Below are 26462 nucleotides of genomic sequence, written 5' to 3'. Positions count from 1 at the left end.
CGTCGCTGGAGAAGACGATGACTACACTGTCGTAGAGACCGATAAGAAGACTTCTAAAGAGGTAGGAGACTCGACGGCCCTAAAGCCCCGACAGACCCTCGAAAGTCTGAGCCAGACTCTCGAAAATCAGAGTGTAGATCCGCGAAGGGAGCACCAGCGCTGAAAATTTCGACGGCCGCAGCTGCATCCAAGGACAAACAGCCCTGCGGATCCTTCGAAAAGGACTCCCAGGCGGCGAAGACCAGCGACCAGCCAAGGTCGTCCAAGCACGTCCCCGAAAAGGAATGATCGGCTTTGAGAGAGAAGGACCCGAAGCCCGTTTCGACGTATACGTTGAAGAGAACAGCTGAACCGTTCGACACCGAGCAGGCCGCCGAAATGGAGAGAAAGAAAAGATGGCTCGAGGCCGAGATGGATAACATCCTGCAAAGGAAAAAGGAGTTCAACGAGAAAATAAAGAAATTCTCAATTCCGTCGAAACCAAAGGCACTGGTCGTCGAAATAGATGAGGAGGAGGACGTAGACGTCGAAAAGCCCTGAGATTCTGAAAATCCAGAGGAAGAAACCTTCTACGAGGAGGAGGGCAACGACTATCAGCGGACGATCCTCGGCTCAATTACCTCTGGGACACAGGACCTGCAGTGGCAGGACCTCAACACCGAAAGCCCAGAAGAGGCTGTGGACACGTACCCTTCGAGGCCTTCGCCGCCAGATGACATTGGGGCCTACAATATGGTCATCAAGAACGCGGCAACAGCTTTTGGAGTCAAGCTTGATGAAGAAAAACCGAAAGCTGACTTCCTCTTGGAGACCCTGCTCCCCACACAAACTAGGAGCCAGTACCTCCCCATGCTGGAGAGTGTCATGGCCCAGGGGAAAGAGGCATTCAAGGAACCGGCAACATGCAGGTCAGTGACGCAGAGGACGGAGAAGAAGTATAAACACTCCTCTAAGGACCCTCCCTACACCCGAGGATCAATTACGGCGGACTCCATTATTGCGGCGACCGCCAGGAAGAGGGCAAATGTGCCAGCAATATCAGGGCCACCACCAGTCAAGGAAAGCAGGAGGATGGGCCTAACAGGGAGGAAGATAGAAAGAAATGCATTCATGCACTGGCGCATGGCAAACTCTAACGCGCTGCTGAACAGGCACCAGTACCAAATTCTGGACGAGATCGGACAGCTGCTCAAGCACCTCCCAGACGAGTACCAACAAAGCTTCACACCTTGTGGAAGAGGGGAAAATGTGGCAAATTCTTGCCTCAAAACAGCCCTGGACGGAGCCGACACGTCCAGCAGGCTGATGATGTTGGGAATCACGTAGAGAAGGCAGGCCTGGCTCAGGTTCTCAGGCTTCAAACCAGAGGTGCAGCACAACATTCTGAACCCCCCGTTCAATGAGGAGACACTGTTTGGGGCGCCGGTGGATAAAAAACTCACCCAGCTCAAAAAAGAAAACAAAACTGCAAGGTCCATGGGGGCCTTACAATTCAGGGGGACGGAAAGGGGTACTCCGTCGCGGAGACCGAACGGAGAGGGGGGAAACCAGCCAGGAACCTCACACCAGACCTTCCAGCAGTCCCACCAAGGAGAGAGCCAAACACAACAAGGACATCAAAAACAAACCTGGCACTACCAGCAAAGGGGCCAGTCCTTTCGCAGGAGGGCGAACGGACGTGGACAAAATAAAAGCGGGGGCCAGCAACCCACCTCTAAGTGACTCCGTCACGCAATACGTGCCCACCCACAAAACTCATGCCCCGGTGGAGCACAACAAGACCAATACAGGGTTACACGGCCAGAACATCAACAAACATGTAACACCAGTAGGAGGCAGGCTAAGTCATTTCTTCCGGGAGTGGAAGAAGATAACCACAAACAAATGGATACTCCACATTATACAGTTCGGATACTGCATAGAACTGGAAAAGACACCGCCAAACAGGAAACCAAAAGGAAGGGCACTGTCAGGAAAGGAGCTAGAGCTACTTCAAAAGGAAGCCTAGGAACTCTTCCAAAAGGAGGCCATCGAACCAGTACCATACAGAGAAAAGAACAAGGGAGTGTACTCTACCTACTTCCTGGTACCAAAGGTAGACGAAACACTGAGACCCATCCTGGACCTAAGGTTCCTAAACAAGTACATAAAGACACAAAAGTTCAAGATGACGTCCCTACAAGAGGTCATTCCTCAGATAAGAGAAGGAGACTTCATGGCCACCATAGACCTCAAAGATGCCTACCTGCACATCCCAATGAACAGGCACCACAAGCATCTATTGAGATCACTACCAGTTCACAGCCCTAGCATTCGAACTAAAATCCGCACCAAGGGTCTTCACAAAATGCCTCGCAGCAGTGACAGCGCACATAAGGAGGGAAGGGATACATGTATACCCTTACCTAGACGACCGGCTAATAAAGGCAAGTTCACACAGGACATGCAAAGAACACGCACAGCGCGTGACAAGTACACTGGCGGACCTGGGATTCTCCATTCACTGGGGGGAATCCTCAATGGAACCAGAGCAAGTATAAATCTTCCTAGGAGCAGAGATCAACACCATACAGAGCAGGGTGTTCCCCAGCGACAAGAGAACAATGACCCTGCTGAAGGAGACGCGCCTCTACCAGAAGGGGCGAGCTCTGACAGTGAGGACAGCAAACAAGATCATGGGCATGATGGCCTCATGCATACATCTGGTCCTAAATTTTTCGGCTCCACATGAGACCATTCCAGGAATGGCTGCAAGAAAAATGGTCACAAGCTACAGGAAGTTGGGAAGATCTAGTGATTGTAACGCACGCAGTGCAGGAGGAGATGTTGTGGTGTAACAAGGAGAAAATAACGGAAGGGAAGCCTCTGACACCACCGACCCCAACGGTGACCATCCCCACAGACGCATCCCAGAAGGGGTGGGGAGCTCACATGAGGAAGCTCAGGGTGAGGGGTCTGTGGACTCCAGCGGATGCGGTCAAACACATCAATTACCTAGAACTAAAGAGTGTTCCTCGCCCTGAAGGCCTTCCAGACAAAACTGTACAACCAGAGAGTGTTGATCCAGACTGACAACACGACAACAATGTTCTACATCAACAAGCAGGGAGGAACACAATCAGCCCCGCTATCGAACCTTTCACAGGAGATATGGAGATGGGCCATCCCACTAAAAATAGACCTGCTAGCCATACACCTACCAGGGAAGGACAATGTGGAAGCAGACTGGCTCAGCAGACAGACATCTGCCTCCCACGAGTGGCAGCTCAATACACAGGAAACGCAAAGGCTATTCGGAAGTTGGGGAACACCGACAATAGACCTATTTGCAACACGCCAGAATGCAAAATGCCAAAACTTCTCAACCAGGGGAAGTGTCCCTTTGGAATGCCCTATGGATAAGCTGGTCGAAAACATTTGCTTACAACCCCCCCCCCCCCCCCCCCCCCCCCCCCGATACCTCTGATACACAGAGTACTCAACAAGTGCAGAACCAGCAACATGACTCTGATCCTGGTGGCACCACAGTGGGCCAGGCAGACCTGGTACTCACAGATAATGGAAATGGCACAGGGTGCACCCCACATGTTCGGGAAAAGGAAAGACTTACACTCCATGCAAAACGGAGAAGTACTACACCCAGAGCCAGAGAGCCTCAGCCTAGCAGCATAGCTCCTGAAGACATAAAGTTTGCACACCTGAAGTTACCTGGCAGCACCCTGCGGGTACTACGAGAGGCAAGGAGACCTAGCACACAAAGGTACTATGTGGCAAAATGGAAAAGGTTTACACCATGGTGCAGCAAGAAAAAGTTACACAAGAAGATGACAAGGGAATCATCGGTGCTAAGATATCTCACGCACCTACTGAAGGCAAAACTAAGTTCATCCTTGCTAAGAGTACACCTAGCTGCGATAGTAGCATACACAAGAGGAGAAACAGGGAAGAGCTTCTTTACTTCACAGATAGTAAAAAGATTCCTGGAAGGGGCAAAGAGGATTGCACCACCAAAGAGGATGCCACCACCGGCATGGAACCTCAATTTAGTCCTAACAGAGCTCATGAAAGTGCCCTTTGAACCCATTCATAAGGCCACCCTACAAATGCTGACAATGAAAATAGCCTTCTTGGTGGCAATCACCTCGCTGCGCAGGGTGAGCGAACTACAGGCGCGAACGCTACAAGAACCCTACATCCAAATACACAATGATAGGGTGGTAATGAGAACCGACCCTCACTTTATGCCAAAGGTGGTGTCAAGGTTCCACATCAACCAGACAGTACAAATACCAAGCTTCTTTCAGAAACCGACCACAAGCGCAGAGAGGGCACTGCACACTCTGGACGCTAGAAGGGCAGTAATGCACTACATAGAAAAAACAAAGGAACACAGGAAGACAAAACTGTTCTTTGTGTCCTTCGCAAGCAGTTTCATGGGTAGATCAGTAACAAAGGGATCCATTGCACGATGGATCGCACAAACTATACAATTCTGCCACAAACCGGCGGACCAAAAACTAGCAGAGGGGCCACGGGCCCACTCTACCAGGAAAAAAGGGGCAACGATAGCCTTCCTGGCTAACACACCCATTCAAGACATATGCCTGGCGGCAACATGGGCTTCAGTGCACACGTTTACTAAGCACTACTGTGTGGATATACAAATGAACAAGGAAGCACAGGTAGGACAGAAAGTGCTTCAACACCAACGCTCATCTTCCACCCAGCCGCCAGAAACCTAACAAACCGCTACAAAGTCTATGCACAGCATAGTGAATCCAGAAAGATTCACGCTGCAAAACGAATAGTTTCTTACCTGTCTGTGTAGTTTTGCAGCTTGAAGATCTTTCTGGATTCACTATCGAACCCATCCACCTCCGCCAGAAAGATAAGGCTGGTGAAGCAGGTGGTAATACAAGGACAATACAGAAACAGACACCTTGAAAGACAAAGTGGATAAATCTCTTACTGGAGAAGAAATACTGAACATTGCCAAAGGATTCGCAAACACAACACAAAAACAAGAAAAAAGAATCCGAAGATGGCGCCCAAAGGTGGGAGCTTCCGCAGGAAGCGTGCCGACGTCACAGGAAGTAAACCAAAGGTGGGACATCGACGCCCACCTGGGCGACGAAAAAAAAGAAAAGACTACGATTCCGGATCCAACCACTAGACCACGGAATAATGCACAGCATAGTGAATCCAGAAATATCTTCAAGCTGCAAAACTACACCGACAGGTAAGAAACTATTTGTTACTCCACATCAATCACCTGGAGTTATTAGCTAAATTCCTAGCACTGAAAGCTTTCCAAAAGCAAGTATCTAACAAAGCTGTGTTAGTCCGCATGGACAACATGACAGCCATGTATTACATACAGAAACAGGGCGGAACACACTCCCTGCAACTTTCTTAACTAGCGCAGGACATACGGCGGTGGGCTATACCTCAAAACCTATTCCTTCTAGCCCAGCGATATGAATGAACTGGTCAAACAAATTTGCGTACGCTTTTCCACCTCTACCACTCATGCCACTAGTAGTACGCAAACTACAGCAGCATTCTCTGACCCTCATACTAGTTGCTCCAACGTGGGCCAGGCAGCCGTGGTACACCACACTGCTACAACTGTCTCTAGTACCGCACCAAAAAATATACCTGCCTCCACACCTTTTAACACAGAACCGTGGAGAGATCAGGCACCCAGACCCAGCTCGGCTCAACCTTGCGATCTGGCTCCTGAAATCCTAGAATTTGGATATCTTAACCTTCCTCCAGACTGCATGAATGTCATAAAAGAAACTAGACGTCCAACCACTAGAGCATGGGTACTCACAAACTTTCTCTCGGGGGCCGAATTTACAGTGTGGTTTGTGGGCGAGGGCCGCACTGGTGGAGGCGGGGTCAGTGGGGGAGGGGGAAGGGGCTAGAAAGAAAAAAACTGTGACCATGAAGTTGAACATAGGCTCCTGCAGCTGACTCGTTCATCCACTGAGCCAACAGACCAGCATACACACACATCTCTCTTTCTCTCTCTCTCTCTCTCCCTATCTCTCCCTCCCTCTCTCTGTCTCCCTCCTTCTATCTCTCTCTCTCTCTCTCTCTCTCTCGCTCCTTCCCTCTCTCTCTGTCTCCCTCTGTCTCTCTCCCTCGGTCTCTGTCTCACCTCTCTTTCCCTCTCTGTCTTTCTCCCTCTTTCCTTCCCTCTCTCCGTCTCCCTCCATCTGTCTCCCTCTATCTGTGTCCCACTGTCCATATCCCTCTGTCTCCCTCCATCTGTCTGTCTCCCTCCCTCCCTCCCTCTGTCTGTCTCCCTCCCTCTTTCCTTCCCTCTCTCCGTCTCCCTCCATCTGTCTCCCTCTGTGTCCCACTGTCCATCTCCCTCTGTCTCCCTCCCTCCCTCTGTCTCCCTCCCTCCCTCTCCCTCCCTCCCTCCCTCTGTCTCCCTCCCTCTGTCTGTCTCCCTCTCTCCCTCTGTCTGTCTCCCTCCCTCTGTCTCTCTCCCTCTGTCTTTCTGTCTCCCTCCCTCTGTCTGCCTCCCTCTGTCTCCCTCCCTCTGTCTGTCTCCCTCTCTCCCTCTGTCTGTCTCCCTCTGTCTGTCTCCCTCCCTCTGTCTCCCTCCCTCTGTCTCCCTCCCTCTGTCTGTCTCCCTCCCTCCCTCCCTCTGTCTGTCTCCCTCTGTCTTTCTGTCTCCCTCCCTCTGTCTGCCTCCCTCTGTCTGCCTCCCTCTGTCTGTCTCCATCCCTCCCTCTGTCTAGCTCCCTCTGTCTTTCTGTCTCCCTCCCTCTGTCTGCCTCCCTCTGTCTGCCTCCCTCTGTCTGTCTCCATCCCTCCCTCTGTCTAGCTCCCTCTGTCTGTCTTCCTCCCTCTGTCTGTCTCCCTCCCTTTGTCTGTCTCCCTCCCTCCCTCCCTCTGTCTGTCTCCCTCTGTCTTTCTGTCTCCCTCCCTCTGTCTGCCTCCCTCTGTCTGTCTGCCTCCCTCTGTCTGCCTCCCTCTGTCTGTCTCCATCCCTCCCTCTGTCTAGCTCCCTCTGTCTGTCTCCCTCTGTCTGTCTCCCTCTGTCTGTCTCAATCCCTCCCAATGTCTCTCTCCCTCTGTCTGTCTCCCTCCCTCTTTCCTTCCCTCTCTCCGTCTCTCTCCCTCTGTCTCTATCGCTGTCTGTCTCTATCGCTGTCTGTCTCTATCGCAGTCTGTCTCTCTCTCTCTCTGTCTCTGTCGCGGTCTGTCTGTCGCGGTCTGTCTGTCGCGGTCTGTCTCTGTCGCGGTCTGTCTCTGTCGCTGTCTGTCTCTGTCGCTGTCTGTCTCTGTCACTGTCTGTCTCTGTCTCTGTCTGTCTCTGTCGCTGTCTGTCTCTACCTCTATCTGTCTCTATATGTCTTTACCTGTCTGTATCTGTCTAACACCACCCGGCTCTCACTCCCTGCTGCCTTCCCACCTCACCCGGCTCTCACTCACTGCTGCCTTCCCACCTCACCCGGCTCTCACTCACTGCTGCCCTCCCACCTCACCGGGTTCTCTCTCACTGCTGCCCTCCCACCTCCCACACCCGGGCTCTCACTCCATGCTCTGGCCTCCCACCTCCCTCACCCGGGCTCTTACTCCCTGCTCTGGCCTCCCACCTCACCGGGCTCTCACTCCCTGCTCTGGCCTCCCACCTCACCGGGCTCTCACTCCCTGCTCTGCCCTCCCACCTCACCGGGATCCCACTCCCTGCTCTGCCCTCCCACCTCACAGGGATCTCACTCCCTGCTCTGCCCTCCCACCTCACAGGGATCTCACTCCCGGCTGCCCTCCCACCTCACCTGGCTCTCACTCCCTGCTGCCCTCCCACCTAACCCGGGCTCTCACTCCCTGCTGCCCTCCCACCTCACCCGGCTATAACTCCCTGCTGCCCTCCCACCTCACCGGGATCTCACTCACTGCTGCCCTCCCACCTCACCAGGCTCTCACTCACTGCTGCCCTCCCACCTCACCCGGCTCTCACTCACTGCTGCCCTCCCACCTCACCCGGCTCTCACTCACTGCTGCCCTCACACCTCACCGGGCTCTCACTCACTGCTGCCCTCCCACCTCCCTCACCCGGGCTCTCACTCCCTGCTCTGCCTTCCCACCTCCCCGGGCTCTCACTCCCTGCTGCCCTCCCACCTCACCGGGCTCTCACTCACTGCTGCCCTCCCACCTCACCGGGCTCTCACTCCCTGCTGCCCTCCCACCTCCCTCACCCGGGCTCTCACTCCCTGCTCTGCCCTCCCACCTCACCGGGCTCTCACTCCCTGCTGCCCTCCCACCTCACCGGGCTCTCACTCCCTGCTGCCCTCCCACCTCACCCGGCTCTAAGTCCCTGCTGCCCTCTGTCACCTCACCGGGCTCTCACTCACTGCTGCCCTCCCACCTGACCGGGCTCTCACTCACTGCTGCCCTCCCACCTGACCGGGCTCTCACTCACTGCTGCCCTCCCACCTCACCGGGCTCTCACTCACTGCTGCCCTCCCACCTCACCGGGCTCTCACTCACTGCTGCCCTCCCACCTCACCGGGCTCTCACTCACTGCTGCCCTCCCACCTCCCTCACCCCGGCTCACTCCCTGCTCTGCCCTCCCACCTCACTGGGCTCTCACTCACTGCTGCCCTCCCACCTCACCCAGCTCTCAGTCCCTGCTGCCCCCTGTCACCTCACCGGGCTCTCACTCACTGCTGCCCTCCCACCTCACCGGGCTCTCACACATTGCTGCTCTCCCACCTCACCGGGCTCTCGCTCACTGCTGCCCTCCCACCTCACCGGGCTCTCACTCACTGCTGACCTCCCACACCTGGGCTCTCACTCCATGCTCTGCCCTCCCACCTCCCTCACCCAGGCTCTCACTCCCTGCTCTGCCCTCCCACATCACAGGGTTCGCATCCCCTGCTCTGCCCTCCCACTTCACCGGGCTGCAATCCCCAGCTCTGCCCTCCCACCTCACTAGGCTCTCACTCCCTGCTCTGCCCTCCCACCTCACCGGGCTCTCACTCCCTGCTCTGCCCTCCCACCTCACAGGGCTCTCACTCCCTGCTCTGCCCTCCCACCTCACCTGGCGCTCACTCCCTGGTGCCCTCCCACCTCCCTCACCCAGGCTCTGACTCCCTGCTGCCCTCCCACCTCCCTCACCGGGCCCTCACTCCCTTCTCTGCCCTCCCACCTCCCTCACCCGGGCTTTCACTCCCTGCTCTGCCCTCCCACCTCACCAGGCTCTCATTTCCTGCTGTCCTCCCCCCTCTCCCCTGTGTGTCAGCCTGGGCTGACACAGCCTCCCGGGCACCCCAGTACTTCACAGGTCTTTAAACAACCATTTGTTTGTTAATGAGGCTTTGTTCACCTCTTAGCGCCCCTGCAGCTCCACTCTTGACTGTGACTGGAATTGCTCGACCCCCACAGAGCAGTCTCTTTGATTACGCACTGCTGCTCCCCGAGGTGTTTGCGGAAGTTTTAAAAAAACACACACAGGTGCGATGTCTCAAGCTCCGCGGGCCGCCACTGAAGGCTCGCAGGGCCGCCACTGGCCCGCGGGCCGTACTTTGAGTACCCCTGCACTAGAGCATGTTATGCAGCTAAGTGGAAACTCTTTGTAATACATTGTCACAACAACAATATTACTCCCCTAGAAGTGTCTATTCAACACATCATAGTATACTTACTGCACCTCCGAAGATGTAACTTAGCCTATACGTCTATTAGACTGCATCTTGCTGCAATAGCAGCATATCTGCAAAACAGACAGCATCTATCTCTGTTCAAAGTGCCTGCTGTTAAAGCCTTTATGGAAGGCCTCAAGAGAATAATTCCTCCCACAGTACCATCTTCAGCTGTGTGGAATTTAAACCTTGTTCTCACACGGCTAATAGGACCTCCCTTCGAACCCTTACATAAATGTGAACTACAATTTTTAACATGGAAGGTTGCGTTCCTAGTAGCTTTTACTTCTCTGCGGAGAGTTAGTGAACTACAAGCACTAACCATTCAAGAACCCTTCTTGCAAATGCATCATAATACGGTCGTTCTCCGTACTAATCCAAAATTTCTGCCCAAAGCCTTTTCTCCCTTCCACCTGAATCAATCTGTGGAACTGCCCGTTTTCTTCTCGCAGACACAGACAGTAGCAGAAAGAGCTCTTCATACCCTAGATATCAAAAGAGCATTGCTATACTATATCGAGAGAACACAGCCCTTTCGTAAGACCAAACAACTTTTTGTGTCTTTCTCACCACCACATAAGGGTAATCCCATTTCAAAATCTGGAATAGCTAGATGGATTGTCAAATGCATAAAAATGTGTTACCACAAAGCTAAACGTACGTTATCTGTTCCTCCTAAAGCCCACTCTACAAGAAAAATAGGGGCTTCAATGGCATTTTTAGGGAACATTCCCCTGGATGACATTTGCGGAGCAGCTACATGGTCTACACCGCACACATTCACAAAACACTATTGTGTAGATGTGCAAACCAAACAACAAGCTAATGTGGGCCAGACTGTTCTCAAAACATTATGTTCGAGGCATATGGGCTGCAGATGGTACATTTATGAATAGATCGCCATCTGGTGTTGGGCTCGGATGATTGCACTTGTTTTTCTCTTGGAGAAGTCTTTTGTCGTCACAAGACTGGTGACTCCTCCTTTGGGTGCTAGTGCGCATGGGCATCGGCTCCATCCTTAGATTGTTTTTTTCCGCCATCGGGTTCGGATGAGGATCGAAGCGCTCCGGATCGACTTCGAGAAAAAGTGATATTTCTGCACGTATTCCCTTTCCAATTCGATGGTATTGTTATCGAACGCGATTTCATTTCCATTCCGACGCGTTTCGACTCCAACAATAAACATTTTCTTCTACGTCGACGAGACCGGGAGGCCTTTCTCAACGTAGTCCAGCCCGGAGTCCATGGAAAGGACTCCATTTAAGAGATGTCCAACGTGTGGTGCTAAGTTCCCACACAAGGACCTACACGAGGTGTGCAATCTCTGCCTATCACCTAAACACAAATCCAGGGACTGCGAAGCCTGCGCAGCATTCTCCTCCAAGTCGACGATTAGAAACCGTCAAGCCCGAAGACACGAGGTATCGAGAATGCAGTCGGAGGCAATCCCGGAGCTGTTCGAGGCCCAGCACCCAGAAGAAGAAGAACATGAGGACGAGTCTGGGCCAGAAGTGGACGAGTCTGATGTCGAAGAAATCGACGCTCAACAAACCGTGAGTGACGACGTCCCCTTACCAAAAAAACGACCCCGCCTTCGAGCCCGGTCAGACTACCGAAGAAAGTTTCCGACGCCCCGCCTTCGGGCCCAGCAACGAAACCGAAACCGAGGACCGCGGCCGTGAGGCAGTTTGGTTGCAGGCACCCTGTATGCTTGGTCAACTTCAAATTGTCTATTGAATTTATTACCGGTTGGTAGCAGTATCCGTTCTTCTATTAGGTTAGTATGTATTGTATTGTATGGCACACTTGTAAAGCGCAGCTGTCACCCGACGGGTATCCTGGCGCTGTGATCTTTCAAGGCCTGAACACAAAACATTACATTAACAGCCAACTACAGTATCCTTGGGAAGAGGTGAGTTTTAAGTCCCTTTTTGAAAGAGGAGAGGTCTCCCAAGCTTCTAAAAGACAGTGGCAATGCATTCCATAGCCTGGATGCTGTTTAGCCAAAAGAACGGCCACCCATCCGTATCCTCCGGATCTTGGGAACTGCCACTAGATAAGCTGAGGCGGAGCGAAGAGATCTAGTAGGGGTGTACCAGGAGAACAACTCATGCAAAGGAATCTGTCCCAGACCTTGAAGAGCCCGAAAAACCAAGCACAGAGCTTTAAATCCAATACGTTGGGGAATAGGCAGCCAATGAAGATCCTTGAGTGCTGCTGAAGAAGAATTGGGGCGCCGGAGGGAGAGTGCCAATTTAGCAGCAAAATTCTGAACCCGCTGCAGTTTGCCCAACAAGGTGGCGGGAGCCCCCAGAAGCAGTGCGTTGCAGTAATCAAGTCTGCTCAAGATGATGCTACGCACTACTTCTGGTCTGGCATGGTCCGGAAGCAGGGGGAGGATCTTCCGCAGGGTGCGCAGCAGCACCATACAGGTGGACACTGTTTTTTTTACGAAACCATACAGTTGTAAATTGGGTTCCATCGTCACTCCCAGATTTCGAACAGTCAGCCGCCGCTACCGTGCCCTGAAAGGATGAGGGCCAAAAGTCTTGTGGTAAAGGTCGAAGGATACGATCTGCTGAGCAGTGCAGCACCTCGGTTTTAGAGCTGTTGAACTTTAAAGAATTGTTGCCCAGCCATTCTGCCGTAGTGACCATACAATGATGGAAGGTCTCCTGTGACACTGCATTCTTACCCTCAAAGGAGAAGATAAGTTGTGTGTCGTCAGCGTAATTGGTGACTGCAATGCCAAAAGATTTAATTAGCTTGATCAGGGGGCGGAGGTAGAGGTTAAAAAGAATGGGACTGATGGCCGAGCCCTGAGGTACGCCCTGCCCAACCCTCTTGATGGTAGACTTAAAGGGAGGCAGGGCAACTACCTGATGTCTGTTGGCAAGGTATGAGACCAGCCAATCCAGGGCCAGGCCCGACACTCCAGCCTCCTCCAATCTCCTGATCAAGATGGCATGGCTGACCGTATCGAACGCTGCCGACATGTCGAGCAGCACTAAAAATGCTGCTCGACCTTGGTCGGCACGCGAACGAAGGTCATTCAAAACAGTCACCAAAGCTGATTCAGTTCCATGGACTGGTCTAAAACCAAACTGCGCCGCATCCAGACAATCCTTAGTCTCCAGAAAACTGGACAGATGTTTTGTAACCAGTTTTTCCAAGATTTTAATCGGAAAGGGGAGCTATGATATAGGTCTGTAATTTGCTGGACACAGGGGGTCCAGCGATTCCTTCTTCAGCAGCGGAGAAACTACCGCAGAGCCAAGAGACTGGCAGCAGATTGCATGGAGGGTTAGTACAGGATCCGGGCTTGTCCTCCTCTCCTTGGGGATCCCTAGCAGTCTTATGTTCCCCCTTCTGTTGCGGTCTTCTTGGTCTGCCAGCAGGTTCTGTAGGGCGGATGAGGCCTTTGCAATGGAGTGTAGACATTTGTTCGATTGTGCGTTGTCGTCTTCTATGTTGCTGATGCATTTCTCCGTAGCGTCAATTCTACAGTTAGTTTTGTGTTGATCCGCCCTTATGGCTGCTAGCTCCAGTTGCATATTGTCTATTGTCTGCTTCGTTGATTTGCCCAGCTTGTTGCCTTCGTTGATTTTTTTGAGGATCAAATCTAGTGTTATCTCGCTTTTTTGTTTTTGAGGCGAATCGGGAATGTCTTTCCTGTATTTCTTGATGTCATTGGTCAGTTTACTGTCTTGTCCTGCCATCGCTGCAAAGCCTCTCCTGACCTGATGGCACACTAGTCTTTCGACTTTCTGTTGAGTTCTGAGGGGGTTTGATGGTGCCTTTTTTGGGATTGGCTCTTCGGCCGTGTCTTGGCGGTTCAGCCTGAACCTGCTTGGTTCTCGGATGGCCCTGGTTCTAGTCTTTGCTTCTGCCAGTTCTTCTCCTGTGGCTTCGCCCTTTCTTTGCTGTTCCCCTGCTGCCCTTGTGAAAGGCGATGATGGGAGGTTTAGGTTGCTGATTCACTGTTGGTTTAGTTGGCTTCCCACCTTTGCACGTATTGTTTGCTCGTTGGCTGGAGCACTAGCGTACCCTGACCGTCTATATCGGCTTTCTTGCGGTTGGTGGCACACTGTTTGTCTGTTTGAGCGTGTATGTTATCCACCGCACTTCGCGGTTCTCTTCTGTGGTATTTGGGCGCTGTGGCCGACCCTCGTTGTGTTGTGGAGCACTTGTGATGGTTGCGTCTATCGCTGCACCCGCCGCTTCTCTGTTCTCCGGCGTGATTTCAAAATGCCGGCGCCCTTTAGTACCCTTTCGGTTTCGTTTTGTGCCTGATGTTGCAAGCACCCTTCGCTGGCTTGGTTTCCCGCTTGAGCGGCTGCGCTGTTGTGACCGCCTGACTAAGTTCCTCCTTGGCTTGACCGGATGTTTTTATGGAAGCCCCCCACCTTCTTCGTCGCTCACTGTTAGTGGTGTGGGTCTAGGATTAAGATGGCCGCTTCTAGACGCACTTCCAGTTTCCTCCGCTTTGTGTATCTCGCATTTCCAAGTAACTTATCCAGTAGAACTTCACCCGCGTGGGAGCTGCTGCTTCACTATGCTCGGCTGCACTGCCAATTTCTAGTGCCTCGGCTGAGTGCCTAGTTCGCACTACGCTTGTCTCTCGTAACAGCAGCGCTCAGAGTGTGATGGATTGCTCTCTAAGATGGCGGCCCCCAGGCGTACTTTCGCTTTCTCTCTGGTTTCGTTTTTGTACTGCGTGCTATATGCCACTTCAGCTTTATACATCTCTCTTATGGCACTTACTGGTTGGTTGTGGGGCGAAGCGGCCGGGGTGTCGGCGATCACCTCACGCGTCTCTCGGTTTCCTCGAGGTCTACACCGCGTCCGTGCGCCTTCCTGCAACTCTTTCCGGGTCCTCTGTTTTAATTAGAGCGCCATTTTGGTCGTTTCTCACCCGCCCTTTGTGTTGGGGAGTGTGATGCCCAAAGCTTCTGCGGATTGCTAACGGCGACCGTTCTTGATTGGTCTTTGTGTTCCTCAGGCGTTCCGACTTCTTTAACCGGTCTTGCTTTTCAGGACCGAGCTCGTTTCGCTGAATTATTTGCTATTTGTGCCTCAGGGTTACGGAGGTAACGGACCTAGGCACCCGTCCTCATTGCCGTCCAAGCCACGCCCACGCCTATTAGTGCAAAAGGCTACAAAGAAGTAGAGCATCATCAGATGGAATTTTTTTTATCTATTTTAACATACCTAAGTGCTCTAAATGGAATCTGCTCCTGTAAGTTTCTGGCTCATTCTGACAAATGAACTTCCACTTTCTTCCCCTGCATGATGTACAATCGTGTCCCCAGCTTTGTGTTCCCGAACTGCATACCTGTGATGCTGCTTTTTGTTGTTGGGGGGGGGGGGGGGGGTGATGATGCCACACGCTAATCCCAAGTCTAATCTTTGAACGCGAGGAGCGCACTAAGTGTACCCTCAAAGTGACTGGACTGCTGCCCCTGTTGTGGGCTTCGTGCGAGAAGCGCGGTGGTGCAGCATGCCATGGTTGAAGATTTATAGTGATAGTTGTTTAGGTCGAGCCTATAGCGGCAGCGCACATGCACTTCTCGCCTTGCGAGGCATCGAGTTATCTAGTATGGAATGGCTAAGTGAATGGCTTCTCCAAGTAGGCAGCTAGGTGCGATGGCATCTGTAGGTCTGTGTATGTCAATCAGGACTTGAATGGTATTGGGCGGTGCACATCAAAATACTTTGGGCAAAGTTCCTTGTGAGTCACTGAGGCATGGAGTGGAGTCCGTCCCAAGAGAACTGCTTCTCTGACTGCAGTGACAGACGCATCCACAAATTGATCCCGCAAGTGAAGATTCCAAAGAGGCCTGCACCTTACACCCTGGAGACTGCAGATGCTCTCTGAGTAAAGGAAAATGATGGTGGAGCTGGTCCAGTGGTCCAAGGGATGAGCACTTGAATTACTCTGGGCCTGATATAGTGTCTGTTGGGAAGGGTACTCCACCGCATTAGCGACCGAGTACCCTAAGTCACCAAATAAGAGACAGTCGCCATAAATTCACTTCTAATTTAGCTAAACAATGTGCAGACTTTATTTATTTTGATTTTGTTTTTCATGAACATTCTACTTTACAACTCCATCATCATATAGATGACCCCAATTTTAGTTATTAAACAAATCATACCTCATATACATGTACAGACATTTTTTAACTAATAACATGCAACACTTCACCCATATGTATAGGCATTTACAAAATCACAACAAAACTTAACAAGCATTTGCAATGCAATAGGTCTCGCATTTCCATTAGTTTCAGATACTGGCATTGTAAATGACAATGCCTTTTATTTATGTTTTGGTTTTTAAAACATAAATAAAATGCATTGTGATTTACAATGCCAATTGCTTAAACTCGTGTAAATGCGAGACCTATTGCATTACAAATGCTTGTTTTACTTTCCGGACACAAATTCACCCTTACAAGCCCGATCTAATAAAGTTCTGTGTGTTGCTCTGCTATACCGATGCAGGCCCCAGGGTTCCATTTGGAAGCCCACAACTTGGACAAGAAAGAAAGATGGAGGAGAGGCTGCTTTCCAGAGAACGTGTGTATTGCTGGCTCTCCTAGACAGTAGGTGGGCTGCTAGACACTATTGTGAGCAAAGAGGATACTGGCTTTTTTTTAAAGCCCTAGGGCCCTTTCTGTTGCATTGGGCTGTAAATGACTCTGACTGCAGCTGCAATTACATAGATGGCAGTGGGAAGAGGGTGAGGCATGTGTCCGTTGTTAGGCAAAGAAGCACATTGAAGGGTCAAAGATTCTAGTCTCTCGTCCTGATGTCTGCGAGGAAGGGTTGTAAAAAGCCTCCTCTCAACCCATTGTACTTTTGTGGAAGGCACTCTATCTAGAGACCGTTTCACTAGGCAGGGCCTCCTTGCCTGGAAAATGGCCTGGCCATATATATATTTTTTGATCACCTCCACGCCATTTCCCTCCACTGCGTTGCTGGCAATCGAGAAATATACAACAGGAAGGCAGCCGCACAGCACAGGTCCCCAATCTTTTTGTTTATTTGTGCGTGTGTGCGTGTGTCTGTCTTACTCTATTTCCGTATGTGTATTTACAAAAGACTACTACAGGTCATGAATGAATCTGTGTTGGGCACTAATCATTAGCAAATCGGAAAATGCGTACAGACTAGAGTAGTTGCTCGGTTCACATATAAACATCGATGGGGATTTACAGCCCACCTAAAAAGACTGTTCTCAGCATCTATTAAGTATATAAAGGCTGGAGAAGAAAAGTTACAAGTAACCTGTTTTTATCACACCTCTGGCTTGGCTCCAGAAGAACACTGGTGATCTGGAAGAGGCATCGTTTGGAGGGGCCGTCATTTTTTAAGGAGTTATATAAATGACTGGCTCGATTTTAGCACATAAAGCTGGCGTTAACTTGGTTTTCCATTTCTCTTACTACGTTTGACGAAATCTGTTTTATTTATTTTGTCTGTGCAGCCATTGCGAATACACGGCCAGAAGTACTTGCAATGCTGTCTGTGTGTTTTTACCCGATCTACGTTTATGCTGGGATAGATGTATAAACCCTGTTTTCCAAATGATAGTGAATTCTTGTGTATGCAAGGATGGAAGAATGTGAGGTACAACAAGCCTCCTTCCCTGCATTCATGATCCCACAGTGCCATCTTTTACGAGTCCCTCCCCCCCCATCCTCCTCCCTATCCGTTACAGAGACATGGTCTAAATAAGAAGCGGCGTGCTGAGAGGACACCGGTGGGAGCATGCAGGGTTCCCTCCCTGGAACACAGGTGCAACCGACAGCGGCAGCTGCCATTCACAAAGTGGCAGCAGTTTTTCCCGAATAGATTCCACTTTGTGAATGGCTGCTGCTTGCTTTGACAGGTCGGTATTCTATTAATAGTTTGCTCCCACAGTGGTGGTCCCAAACCTTCGATACATTCCAGTGTAACTGGGAACGAGCGGAGGGGGCGGGGTCGGGGGGGGGGGAGGGGTGTTGGCTTCTATTGCCCTCTAGACCTTCTAATTCACTACTGATTACAAAGTGTACTATAGGAGCCGAAAAGGCATTTCCGATTCAGAGAATATTCTAAGTACATTAAGAACGTGTATTGCAGTCCCAGGCAAACATATGTATGCATCGGCCCACAGTCTGTCTGATGCGAACATGCCCGCACAGACAGAAAACATATGTGCTTCACAATAGCGAGTCTCAAAATGGAAAAAAAATAGACAAAAACCGCTCATCCAAACATAAAAGTTGTCGCACACATTTGCACATCTGTTTACTTTCGTATTATTTTTGGACCTCCAAAGAACCGGTCACAGCCCCAATAGTGCCTGAAATTGTTGTAGGAGACCCCAAGGGTGAATGCAGTAACTTTGTAAATCTGCTTCCAGAAGGTGAAGATGAGGAGGACGAAGAAGAATTTGATGAAGACGAAGATGATGATGAAGACGAGGAAGAAGTCGGAGCAGAAGATGAGGAGGAAATCAGTGGTGAAGAAGAGGTCTGGATAATATAATATCATCCGTTTTATTTTTGTAATTTCATGTTGCGTTGGCCAGGTCTAGTAGAGCCTCACAAAGAGTGCTGAAAAGAAGACACAAGTGATGTCCTTTCATGCATTAACAGTTTTGGCACATCGTTTTACAATCATAATGTAGTTGGTACCAAATTCAGTTGAAATCATGTATGCTGTATAAATGTTTAAAGCATACAGAGAGCCCAGAAAACAATATGGATATATTACAATAGATTAACTTGATTGTTGCACAGCATTTTACAGATCACACATTGGGTTTAGTAGATATCCAGTAGTGGGATTGAACATAGGTGAAATTCGGTGGCTAGGGTAATAGCTAGTTGGGATGCTAGTGGTTAGGTTGTGGGCTTTTATTTCAGGAATCCCAGGACAATCAGTGTTTCTGGGTTCAGATTGCCAATCCGCACCTTTACCACTGGGTCATGGGGCCTAAGCCTACCTTTAGACCAAAATCTGAGCACCAAGTATGCCCCTTTATCAGTTACCCTCAGGGTAGCGGTCCAAGGCGTACTCTGTGAGGTGTGTGGGGGTAAGAGAATCAGGGCTCAGTGAATCAACAGTTATCAGTAATGGAATTTATAACCAGTGCCCAACTTAAATTCACCCACAACGTAGTGCTCTTCATAAATGGTTCTGACACAAGAAATCAAAAAGCGGGCAGAATGATTACTCTATGCGTTCATGCCAGAAAGTAGTCCATACTGTTACCTTAGGACAACCTTATGCAATATCTTTGTGCCACTATCCCCTGTCTTCTCTGTGGGGGGCTCGTGGTTTCTCTGTGGGGGGCTCGTGGTTTCTCTGTGGGGGCCTCGTCGTTTCTCTGTGGGGGCCTCGTGGTTGTTTGTACGGGACCTAGGAGTGCCAGGAATGAGCCGGGTTGAGGAGGGGGGGGGGGGGATCAGCTAGGTCAGGGATCTGGTTTGCCTCCTTACTCGTGGGCAGGGTTCTGGCTCCTCCCCTTGAACGCTTTTTTTGCATGAACTCCCTTGAAGTGCATAGTCCCGTTCTCATTGTCCGATAGTTCACGTTAGAGGCACCTCCAAGACACGTACTTGTATTATGACATCAGAATTAATCACGTGTATCAGTTTAGTGTTGGGGTGTCCTACTGCCAAATGTCTATGATTGTGTATGCTCCGATGGCTTTTGCTGGTGATAGTGGCACATATTGGGGCTTCCTGTAACCTGTTTTTGTGATTATCCACATGTTTGGGGTTTGGATTCACAGGAAGATCTGTATATTATTATGGTGCATTAAAATGCAATCCAACTTCTTCACAGCAAATTTTAGCTGCATATGGGACTAACTACATGGGTGCGATCTATAAGTGAGGTAGATATTGCTTCAAATTCCTCTGATCACCCCAAAGCTGACATTTGCTTGGGGATCCTTCCATAAACCCGGCTACTTTAAAATATAGAACACTATTTTTGTAGGTCGCTGTACGAACGTTCTGCTGTAGCCCATTTCTAAGTGGCTATGACTAAACATTGGTGATTTCCAGTGGTCTCATTCTTTATCTGTTTTTTCTACCTCCCCTAAAATGTGTCTTTTTCTGGATTTCTCTGTAATGTACAGTTTCAGAGTGCTTTATAGATAATGTTCTTTTGTTTCCCCTAGACTCAAACCGGAACTAATAGAGTGACTTACTCATTGGTTATAGGTATTCTTCTATCTTTTGTAGGTCAACCTCTAACGGGCAGTATACCATTATAACTGGATTCCTGGCTGATTCACAGATTTGAGTCATGCACAGAGCACAAGTAATTGTTAGAACAGGTCTGTGTAACAGTTAAGATACATTGGAAATTGAAAACTATGATGCACTGATTTTCCTTAAAAGCCTTTGAATAGTGAAAACTGTAATAGAGTAGCGTAGTGATTCCAGCAATAAAAAATAGAGAATTGTTGATTTTATATCTGTTGTTCCGTATAGTACTGCTTTTGCCCAGATGTACTAGAGCACAGTACACGTTTGAGGTTAAGTTGCATTTGAGAAAAACTATGGCAACAATAAGTTAAAGGTCAGTAACATGATTTGGGATAGTTACATAAAATATAAAGAATATACAAAATAATAGCAGAAGAAAGGAATATGATAGTGTGCCGAAGCAGTTAAAGGTTAACACTATGGCATAGCTTAGCCTCTCCATTCTGGCTCAGCACTGCTTTGTTCTATTCCTCGTCTCTAAAGAACCTGCATGGGCGGCCAGGGTTTTGCTGTACGGGGCACCTAGTTGTAGAATGATCTTTCATATACTATTTTTAGGTCGAAGACTGCTTAATGACTTATTCGGGATATGTAGATAGCTAAACTGGAAAGCAACTACACCAATTGCTTTCCATTGACTTATGTTTTGTAATTCACTTCTGCTTGCTTTCTGTTTGCTGGCTTTGTTTTAGCCTGTCCATGTTTTCTTTGTCCCTCCCATGGAGCATAGCCTGATTTCTATCTCTCTAATTGACTCCTGTTCTTCCACCAGTGCTCACTTATTGAGAATATTATTTTTTCTGTAGAACACTTCATGATAGTGCATGTGATTGCTAGCTATCTTCCTCTTGTTCTTCTCTGCCCAGTGCGCCACATTGATTTTTTCTCCCATCTTTGCTCTCCCCTCACCAGCTATTGACGATGCTGCAACAAGTAGGGGCTTAAAAAGAAGCCATGTTGCGTATCTTTGGCACCCTTCTGGCACCCTTTGGTGAGCCTTTGGCCTCATGGATATGAGGAGGCTACCAGGCAGACTACCATTGGCGCATCTGTTCTTCGATACAAGTCTTCACCTGTTAACTCCCACTATGGGGTTTGACCCGATTTTGGGGACCCGACTGTCTCTGGCGCCACGATCCCCATTGATCACTCTCCCATGAACGCCAGAGGAAAACCCCTTTGTCTTGTTGGTCTTGGAAGCAAACCTGACACATTCTCAATCGATTTTGCGACATCCACAACTGGTGGTGCAACCAGTCCGACCTCATTCGGACTCTGATAAACTGATAAAACTCTGCCTTTACCTGGAACACTTCACTTGCCATTTGTGAGCATGGTAATAGAGATGCTGGGGATGATATACCCCATTAATATGATGAGGACAATCTGTGGGCTAGCCACTTTCCCACATACTTGGTTGAACTCTCCCCCTGATCCATCCAGAGAAATCATCTTCTTTTGCTATTGTGATCAGATGAACTGTTATCATTCTAGATCTATGTCTCCCATCCATTAAATAAAGAGTAATGTCCTGATAGAAGTCCTGCAATCTTGTTGACTTCACATAACCACTTCTCCCTTTCAATGAAGTCTTGAGGGACACACTGATGGGCACTAAGTCCAAACCGTGCTCTTGCTCACTAGTCAACAACCATCTAGAAATCACATGTTTTTCCCCTAGCAAAATAGCGGACCTCCTTTCCTCCTGTAAACTGCTTTGATAGGTTGGACTATCTATCCTGGCCAGTACACAGTGAAGTACGTCATCTGCTCTGGGTTCGACTCCACTGAGTGCTGGGGTTAGGCAGTCAATACCAATATGGTGCTTTTGTGCTACGTGTGAAATAGATCCACAAGCTTCTCGGCTGCCGTTCAGGTGCCACTAATTGATGTGCCATTTGATGGTACCCATCTATTCGGCGACATGGCAGAGTCAGCCTGTGAGTGCTAAAAGGAAAGCAGGGCTACAGTGCAGTCTCTCATCCTTTCTGTGCCCTTAAGGCAGTATCCCCAACAGTTTTCCCCCTTTAAAGCATCAGAAGGGGCTTGGTGCAAAGACGAACCCAAGGCTGCCTCCTCTGCAACAGACCTTCCCAGTCCTTTCAAGGCCAGGATCCGGAAGGTAGCTTCTGTAGTAGGGGATCTCTGTGTATAGTCATAATCTAGTGAATAGTCCCGCCCATGTGCGTGGACCCCGGAGCAATCAAAAATAATCTCTTAAAGCGTCGAAAAAATGCAGCACTGCACAGACACTTAAGAGAGAATTTAAAGACATATAATGCAGCCTATAACAGGCTACACTGTCCAGTACTTCAACTAGAAATACCACCAAAAAAATCCACAAAACAGCAAAGCCTGTCCAGATTTCCCTTGCCTTCAGCAAAAAACCCCTCTGGAATGATAGAGAGGAAGACATGAACAGACATGCTGCCATTATGTGGCTCAGAATAGGATACTGTGCCTTTAAGAGAACTTTCCAGAACTTCACAGTATCCCAGAATGCCCTGCAGGTCCCTCTTACTTTCAGTTCTTTTTTCCGGCTCCTGCTAGCAGGACCCTGGAGCATTGAGCTCTCCCTTTTGGGACTTATTTGGTGTTTTTTCACTATTTTTTCACATTTTAAGTACTTTATTGTACTGTGGGGCTTTTCTTCTTGGTTTTCTCACTCTGTTTTTGTCGAAGATGCCTGCCTTATTCGACAAATGCCCGGATTGCTCCAGGAAAAAGGCCAGGTCGGACCACCATGAGGTGTGTATCCTCTGACTTCCAGCTTCTCATGTTCCAGAGGAGTGTGTTATCTGCCAAGGCTTCTCTGGAAGGACCCTGAGGGAAAGGAAGAAGATCAGACTTCAGGGTCTCGAGGAAAGAAGACTGAAGGCTCAAGGTGGGTTTGGAGGGGCTTCTGCCCATGCTGAGGCCCCTGGGGGGCTCCCCAGGGGCAGGAAGACCAGCAAACGTCACCATTCTCCGCCGGGGTCCATTGCGCCCACTACGGCGTCGAGAGGAATGACTGCGGTCTGTTCCCCATCGTCTGAGACGAAGCGACGTCGAGGCTCGGCGTCGAGGGATGTTACCAGACCTTCGAAGTCTCCGGTGTCTGTGTCTTCGTCGTCCTCGTCGACGTCGAGCGGTCGGCGTCGACGAGCCAGGCGTCGGCGCTCGCCGTCGAGGCGATACCGCCGTTCGCCGTCGGCGAAGAGGAGGCAGGCGTCGTCGGTGAGTTCCTCGCCGTCAAGGTCGCCGTCGAAGCCCAGGTCGCCGTCGAGGCGCAGGAGGTCGCCGTCGAGGCGCAGGAGGTCGCCGTCGAGGCGCATGAGGTCGCCGTCGAGGCACTGAGGTTCGACATCAAGGCACCGAGGTTCGACGTCGAGGCGCAAAAGGTCTCCGTCGAGGCACGGAAGGTCGCCGTCGAGGCGCCGAAGGCGTTCGACGCCGAGGAAGAGACGCTCGACGTCCAGGGACCGACGCTCGCCGTATGGTCGCCATTCTTCGCCGAAAAGAGGTGGGGGTAGACCTGACGCCGTGGGAGGTTCGCCTACGTCCCAGGCTGGAAAAGAAGGGGGTTCGCCGCGCTCGGTGTATTCCGAGGTGTATACCCCGTCTGGGAAGATTACTCCCCCTCCTCCGTTACCGAGGGGTCTCCGTCCGAGGACACCTACTCCGCCTCCGTTGCCTCCACCGCAGCCTAGATCAGGGTTGCCTGAGGAGCCACCTCCAGTTCCTCCGAGGTCGACTTCGTTGCCTAAGCTTCCGACGCCTCCGAAGGGTACGCCTAGACCAAAGGCTCCGTCTAAACCCAAGTCACCCGTTCCGGTGGACCCGGTTGATCGTCCTCGGCCGAGGAGGGTCCCGTTCACGCTCCGGACGGAGAGGAAGATCAAGGAGTCGTCATAGATCCTCCACCAGATCAAGGCGTCGCCATAGGAGGAGGGGGTCCAGGTCCCGCACGGACTCTTACAGGACCAGTACTTCCTACTCGCCGACCTTATCGGACTCTCCAGAGACCAGGATCTCTCCAGTGGACGACATTGCCACGTTCCTGGAGGTCCTCCTGAGGGGGGCTGCGAAGTTAGGTATCACGGTGACTGCTCCAACACCTACGACGTCCGTGATATTCGAGACGCTTCACAAGAAACACTTGTCTCGCCCTCTTCTGCCTCTGGTGCCTGGATTGAAGGAACCTGCGGAGGAGCTGTTCCTCACGCCAGCGGTGGTGAAGGCCGCTCCGTCCCGGCTTCTGAAGAAGTACAGGGCCCCGGATTCGGACCCTGCATTCCTTAGAATGGATCCGGTACCGGATTCGGTGATTGTGACGGCGGCCAGGAAATTACATTCTACCTCCCCGTCATCCACTGTGCCGCCAGATAAGGAGAGTCGGTGGATCGACTCAGCAGGAAGGAAAGCGTATGGGACAGCTTCCACAGCCATGAAAGCTGCCAGCGATACAGCTCTGCTGGGCCGTTACGACCGGGCGCTGTGGGACTCCCTTCAACAGTTCGTGGAACTGCTACCGAGAGACAAGAGGGAGGACTTCCAGGAGATCCTCAAGGAAGGGATGCTGGTTTCAAACCAGGTGATCAGTGCAGCGGCGGACATTCCATGGCAGTAACCACATGGTTACTGCCATGGAATCAACCAGCGGCGGCATGCCTGGCTACGGCTCACGTCACTCAAGCCGGAGGCCCAGCAGCGGGTGGCCAATCTGCCCTTTTCCAGAGAGACCCTTTTCGGTAAACACGCAGATGATGAGATGGCCCGCATGAAGGCGGAGGCAAAGACCCTGACGGCTGTGGGCTTGGAGAAGCCCAAAGAGAAGAAATCCTTCAGGCCTTTCCAGAGGCGCTACGGCGCACAGGGAAGAGGACGGGGGTAGTCTTCGGGACAGCAGCAGCAACAACAGCAGCAGTTCCGGAGACCCTTCCAGAAACGTCAGAAGGGTAGAGGGGGACAACAGTCCTCTACCGCGAACAAGGGCCCGGCCGGGTCTCGACCCTGAGCGGTTACTTCCCCTTCATCCGTTACCTGCTCCGGTGGGGGGAAGCGTTAAATTTTTTCTGGCAGAGTGGAGAAAAATTACTCAGGACAAGTGGGTGCTGAATATTGTTTGCAATGGATACAGTCCTCAGTTCATCAGTCCTCCTCCAGCGATCCCTCCGGTCAGCTCGCAGTATCAACTGCGCGAGCTCCAGGCAGAGGCCGATATCCTGTTAAGGAAAAGGGCGATAGAAGACGTACCTCTGTCTCAAAGAGGAAGAGGTCTGTACTCCCGGTTCTTTCTGATTCGCAAGAAGGACAAGAACGAGTTCAGGCCCATTCTGGACTTGCGGCAGGCAAACAAGTGGATTCGCAGAGAAAAGTTTTGTATGCTGTCGTTGCATCAGATTTATCCTCAGTTGCCACAGGGGGACTGGCTTTGTGCCATAGACCTACAGGATGCGTACTTCCACGTGACCATCGCGTACAAACACAGGAAGTTTCTGCGATTTCAAGTCGGCACCAACCATTACCAATACACAGTGCTGCCTTTCGGGCTGAAATCTGCGCCCAGGACATTCTCGAAGTGCATGGCAGTGGTAGCGGCACACCTCAGGAAGAACAAGGTGTTTGTCTACCCGTAGCTGGACGATTGGTTGATCAAGGCCTCCTCTTTCTCGGAAGCTCAAGCAGACTTCCAGAAGACGTGCGTTCTCTTGAACAAGTTGGGGTTGCACATCAACATGTCCAAGTCTGTCCCGATCCCGGTCCAGTGCATTCAATACTTGGGAGCCACCATCAATACGCTGTCAGCAAGCGTGTCTCCTTCAGAGGAGCGACGGCGATCTCTCCCTTGGACGATAGTGCGCATGGACATCGGCTCCATCCTTAGATTGTTTTCTTTCCGCCACTAGGTTCGGAGGAAACTTTTCCGCTCCGAAATCTACTTTTCAAGTACTTTGATGTGTAAAAATGTCTTCAAACTTCACCAAATAACTTTCGATACCAATAAACATCGACTAGACTTCGTCAGCTCGATTCCGGTCATCGACGCGGGCAGTTGGGCCTACCCACGCCATGAGGCCTACACCTCATGGAAAGGACGGACGCCATTCAAAAGATGCCCCAAGTGTGGAGCAAAATTTCCACACTGACCATCACAAGGTCTGTAACCTGTGCTTATCGCCAGACCACGACTAATCCAGCTGCACAGCCTGTGCATCCTTTCGATCGAAAAAGACCATTCACGATCGGAGGGCCCGTCAACGCGACATGCAGAGATCCGCGCCGGAACCAGTAGATATCTTTGACGAAGGTCCATGTGTCCCGGAGGAAGATTCCGATGATCTCCAGATCGTATCCGAGGCAGATGACTTCGATGACTCCATACCTTCGGGTCAACGTGTGAGTACCACTGCCCCTACCCCAGCCCAAACATCAAATTTGGAGGCAAAGGTCAACACTCCGCCTGCGGGGCCCAGTCGAGACCGAAAAAGTACTTTGAAAGCCCCGCCATCTAGCCCGGCTCTGAAGAAAATAATGAAGC

At 50.8% G+C, this 26462-nt stretch overlaps 1 protein-coding gene across 1 annotated transcript in view; it reads left to right on the top strand.

Moving 5' to 3' along the window:
- The window catches only part of ANP32B (acidic nuclear phosphoprotein 32 family member B), a 191932-nt gene that overhangs the window by 135490 nt on the left and 29980 nt on the right, over window positions 1-26462 (top strand). The window contains exon 5 of the mRNA XM_086961843.1: window positions 18082-18191. Within this exon, the coding sequence (XP_086817969.1) occupies window positions 18082-18191 (110 nt within the window). The remainder of the gene's footprint in view (window positions 1-18081; window positions 18192-26462) is intronic.

Source organism: Lissotriton vulgaris, chromosome 3_1 (genome assembly GCF_964263255.1).
Source record: "Lissotriton vulgaris chromosome 3_1, aLisVul1.2, whole genome shotgun sequence".
NCBI lineage: Eukaryota > Metazoa > Chordata > Amphibia > Caudata > Salamandridae > Lissotriton > Lissotriton vulgaris.
The sequence above is the reverse complement of the archived record's forward strand: the minus strand, read 5'-3'. Positions and strand labels throughout refer to the sequence as shown.